At 43.5% G+C, this 4880-nt stretch overlaps 1 protein-coding gene across 2 annotated transcripts in view; it reads right to left on the bottom strand.

Annotated features, from left to right (window-relative positions):
- Positions 1–4364: 4364 nt before the first annotated feature.
- LOC119574166 (peroxisomal N(1)-acetyl-spermine/spermidine oxidase-like) overlaps positions 4365–4880 on the bottom strand; it is a 12980-nt gene continuing 12464 nt past the window's right edge. For both annotated transcript variants that reach the window (XM_037921259.1, XM_037921258.1), the window contains exon 12: positions 4365–4679. In XM_037921259.1, coding sequence (XP_037777187.1) covers positions 4557–4679 — 123 coding nt within the window. In that variant the 3' untranslated portion in view covers positions 4365–4556. The remainder of the gene's footprint in view (positions 4680–4880) is intronic.

Genomic DNA, 4880 nt, shown 5'->3' with positions numbered 1-4880 from the left:
CTGTGATAGAGAGAGAGAGAGAGAGAGGGAGAGAGAGAGAGAGAGAGAGAGAGAGAGAGAGAGAGAGAGAGAGAGAGAGAGAGACGTGGGGTATACATAAACTCACACATATACATACATACACACACGCTCACAGACACACCCACACCCCCCCACCTCACACACACCCCACACACACATACATTCTCTCTCTCACACACACACACACACCATACACACATACACACACGTGCATGCACGCTTACACACGCACGTATACACATATATGTGCACGCACACACACACACACACACACACACACACACACACACACACACACACGCACACACACACACACACACACACACACACACACACACACACACACACACACACACACACACATCGTTTACACAATGGAAGAGTAAATGTGTGAAATTCTTAATGAGAAATTTCAGTCAATGTTTGTTCAGGACCCATTCTTTGTTATAGCAAAGTAACTGTGCAAACGTAAATCAGAATGTACGAAAATAACACACTCGAAAAGAATTAAATAAATATCTACTGAAAGGGTTAGACATGACTAAAGCAGAGGAACCAGATGAGATATATAACATGGTTCTGAGGGAAGGTACCGAAGAATTGTGTATTTCGTTATTGTTAATATTCCAAAATTCGATGAGTCAAAGAAAACTGCCAAAAGATTGGAAACTTGCCAATGTTACACCTTTATACAAGAACGGCGACAAACAAAACCCTCTAAATTATAGACCTGTTTCGATAATTAGTGTAGTATGCAAGCTGTTAGAAAGGATAATTAGGAAACAGTGGGTTGAAGTATTTGGAAAAACACGATAAGATATCAAATAAAAATTTTGGTTTTAGGGAAGGAAGGTCATGCGTAGCAAATCTCCTCTGTTTCTATAATAGAATTTTTGAAATACTACAAGAAAGAGACGACTGGCTGGATTGTGTATCATCATCATCAATAACGATATGCTCATGCTTGAGCAGCCGTGGACCTCTCCACCATCCTTCGCCACTAAACTCGATCTTACCTTTTCTTTCACTTGACCATCGACAGCCCGCAAATATCTTTGATATTGTCGCTCAGTCTTGTCTTCGGTTGCTCTTCCTTGTGATTGTGTATCATCATCATCAATAACGGTATGCTCATGTTTGAGCAGCCGTGGACCTCTCCACCATCCCTCGCCACTAAACTCGATCTTACGCTTTTCTTTCTGTATACTTAGATTAAAAAGGCATTTGATAAGGTGTCTTATAAAAGACTGTTATGGAAATTAGAACACCTAAGTGGAGTGAAAGGAAAATTCCTCGAATGGATGGAACACTTTCTTCATGAAAGACAGATGAGACCCGTAATTAGAGGGAAGCTCTCTACATGGCGACGAGTAACTAGCGGAGTACCTCAAGGATCGGTCTTGGCGCCGATTATGTTTGTTATTTTCATAGTTGATTTAGGGTCAAAAATAAGCCCAGGTAGTTATCGCAGACAACGCGAAATTGAAGAAAAGGATAATAGACGATGTCTCATGCCAATATCTCCAAAGTGACATCGAGAACTTATTCATTTGGAGTGGAGTGGAAAATGGAATTTAACACCAATAAACGCCATGTAGTCAGGTTCGGAGAGAGTAAAAATCGTCCACTATACCAATACAAGTTAGGAGACTTAATATTAAACCAAGCAGGTAAAGAAAACGATCTTGGAATAATGATAAACAGGAACCTAAGCCCAAATGATTATATAAATGACAAGGCTCATAAAATGCTAGGGCTGATTGCCAACACGAAGAGGGCATTCGTGTATGTGGACGAAGACATGGTAAAAAGGTCATTGCAGGCATCATAAGACCTAGTCTTGAGTATGGTGCAGTGGTATGGAATCCACACTTAAAATAGGATATAGATAAATTAGAAAGAGTTAAAAAAACAACCACAAGATGGTCGCCTACTCTAAGAGATATGGGCTACGAAGAAAGACTACAGAAAATAGGTGTTACTTTGGAAGAAAGAAGAAAAAGAGGTGACATGATAACTATATTACAGGAAGGGTGAAATTTCACAAAGGTGACTTTATATTTTGGAACACAAGAAGGACGACAGGACACAGCAAAAAGATGAAAGTAAAAAAGAGGCGAGAAATATGTCAAGAAGTTCAGTTTCCCAAACAGAACTATTGAAACATGGACAGTCTTCCAAATAACGTTATGTGTGCCAAAAATGTGCATCAGTTTAAAAAGTTATATGATATTTTAAATATAGCAGACGGGACCATCTCAGCTTAGCTCTTCTCCCGTACTGAAACAACTAGGTAAACACACACACACACACCACACACACACACACACACACACACACACACACACACACACACACACACCACACACACACACACACACACCTCTCCCCTCTCCTCTCATCTCTCTCTCTCTCTCTCTCTCTCTCTCTCTCTCTCTCTCTCTCTCTCTCTCTCTCTCTCTCTCTCTCTCTCTCTCTCTCTCTCTCTCTCTCTCTCTCTCTCAAGAACCTTATTTTTTTTAAGTTGCCCACAAAATAGTTTCGTTCTCTCTTATTTCAGATTATAAGCATAGAAAACGAATATATACTGGATACTTGCAAAATTAAATATACAAAAAAAAAGTTTCTACTTTTTCATGCATTTTCGCACAGAATTTTTGAACTTCACATCGTCAGTGGTATTTTCGAAGGAAATTCTTTTTGGAATGTTATGCATATCTCTCTCTCTCTCTGTCTCCCCCCTTTTCTCTTCCCCTTTCTCTTTCTCTTTCTCTCTCTCTCTCTTTCTCTCTCTCTCTCTCTCTCTTTCTTTCTCTCTTTCTCTCTCTCGCCGGTCGTGATGTATCTTTCGTAGAAGTAGGACATATTTTGGTGCTGTCCTCAGCCGTGAGAGATACCCTGAATCCTGAGTTTATCCGCCCCCAGACAGGAAGCGGGTGAGGTGCCTCTGGACTTCTGGTAATTTGTCACCTCCTCCCGGCATGGCTAGTGTTGTCATATCGGGATTCCCCCCCCCCCCTCCGACGTAGAAATCGAGTATAAAAGGTCTACCTCGCAAGGACATGTCGCAAGTGGATCCCATAAGGGGGGGGTGGGGAAGCGAAGGAAGCGTGGATATGAATGACGAGCCGGAGAAGATGGAGAAAGAAGAGGGAACCGAAGCGGGGAATCAGCACGTTGTCGAATGGTGAATGGCAGGAAACGATTGCCATTCCCAGAGGACTGCGTCATGAGCTTCCTGGAGAAATAAAGGTGGGCCATGGAGCTGGGCCAGGCCACCGTGATTTCGAGCCACTTATGAAAGAAGGCAGAAGGAGGCCGTATCTCGCGGTACGGGCACGCGAGGCGGAGCGGACCCTGACGACTCAGGAATACACGGGGACTGTGATGACTGTCCCAAAGGCAGGGGAATACCCACTTAAGTTAAAATTTTCCGATACCCGACCATAATGGATTTTCTGCTGGACGATGACAGATTTGTGTGGGTGAAGAGGTACTCGTCCAGGGGCGAAAAGCGGAGTCAGCTCGTTGCCCTCGTGAAAGGGAAGTGCCAGGGAGAGTATTCATCTCTGGAGCGGGGAACAGGAGGGTGGCACCGTACGTGGAGCCGCCAGTCATGTGCCTCAAGTGTTGCCGATGGGGCCACAAGTCTTGACTTGTCAGCAGGATGCTCGATGCAGGTTCTACTATAGAAAGAATGACTCCAGGATCTGCCGAGCTAGAATTGAAAAGGGGGAAAGGGTTAAGCCTTGCTCCGGCAAACGCGGAGGCTCCCACAATGCCGAGTCTCTGGGATGCAGGGCAAGTCCACAATCAAAGCTTATTTCGGCGGTTCCCCAGCAAAGAATCGCGGGAAAAGAAAAAGGCCCTCCCTTTGCAGAGGGTGTTTGCTTGACATATATATGAAGAGGAGTATGCAACTCGTGGCGGAGATGAGGTAGATATTTCATCCTATCAAGCACATAGTCTTTTTAGAAAGGTCAGAGATAAGTATAACGTGCTTCAGGTTGCCACTGATCATTTGTAACAGATGTGAGAATGCTGCACACACTACAGTTTGTTTATTTGGTACATTTGTGAGGTAGGGTTCCGTCTGGCGTCTGGCGGGGGTGACACGCCACAAAAATATGAGGTAGCATCAAATCTGGAGTCATTTCAAATGGTAAGCTTTCGGAATAACCTGGCTGATTTTTAGGGTGACATTCAGGTGACCCTCCTGCCGCGGCAGACGCCCATATCTTGGAAGCTTAAGTCATTAGGAACTTTAATATATGCAAGGTATTCGATACGTTTTCCAGCTAGGCTAACCCCCTCGGACTCCTGTAAAGGTAAATCACAAACAATTTAACCAAAGCTCTTTACTGATAACCTTTCACCCAGAAATCTACAATCAAAGAAAATATTCTTCATCGTCACTACCACTACCATCAAAAAAAAAGAAAAAAAAAGAAAAAAGAAAAAGAAAAAAAAAGAAAAAGAGAAAAAAAAAGAAAAAAGGAAAGAAAAAAGGTTTTGACCCCGCGCTCTCTGCAACTTCAGACGCCTTGAAGACGTAGGGTGTTCAGGAGTCTCTTCGCTTCCCGCTCTCCAGTGCTCATCGCGCCGTCGACGGTGCTAAACCTGGAGTCGCTGGTATGCTCGCCCGCCCACTGCAACACCTGCAAGGCATTGAGAAGGGTGGAAACTGAATGCGCCGTCTGTTGAGATATTTGTGGTATATTATCGTGTCTGTAGTGGTAGTTTTAGCCGTGCTGAGAATAAAGAGAGGTATCATGATTTTTAATTATATGGTAAATCTCTTCATTGACTTTGCATTCATTGTTACTACTGGGATTCGTGTGTGTGTGTGTGTGTGTGTG

Source organism: Penaeus monodon, chromosome 6, assembly GCF_015228065.2.
Source record: "Penaeus monodon isolate SGIC_2016 chromosome 6, NSTDA_Pmon_1, whole genome shotgun sequence".
NCBI classification, from domain to species: Eukaryota; Metazoa; Arthropoda; class Malacostraca; order Decapoda; family Penaeidae; genus Penaeus; species Penaeus monodon.
This window is presented reverse-complemented; position numbering and strand designations above follow the sequence as displayed.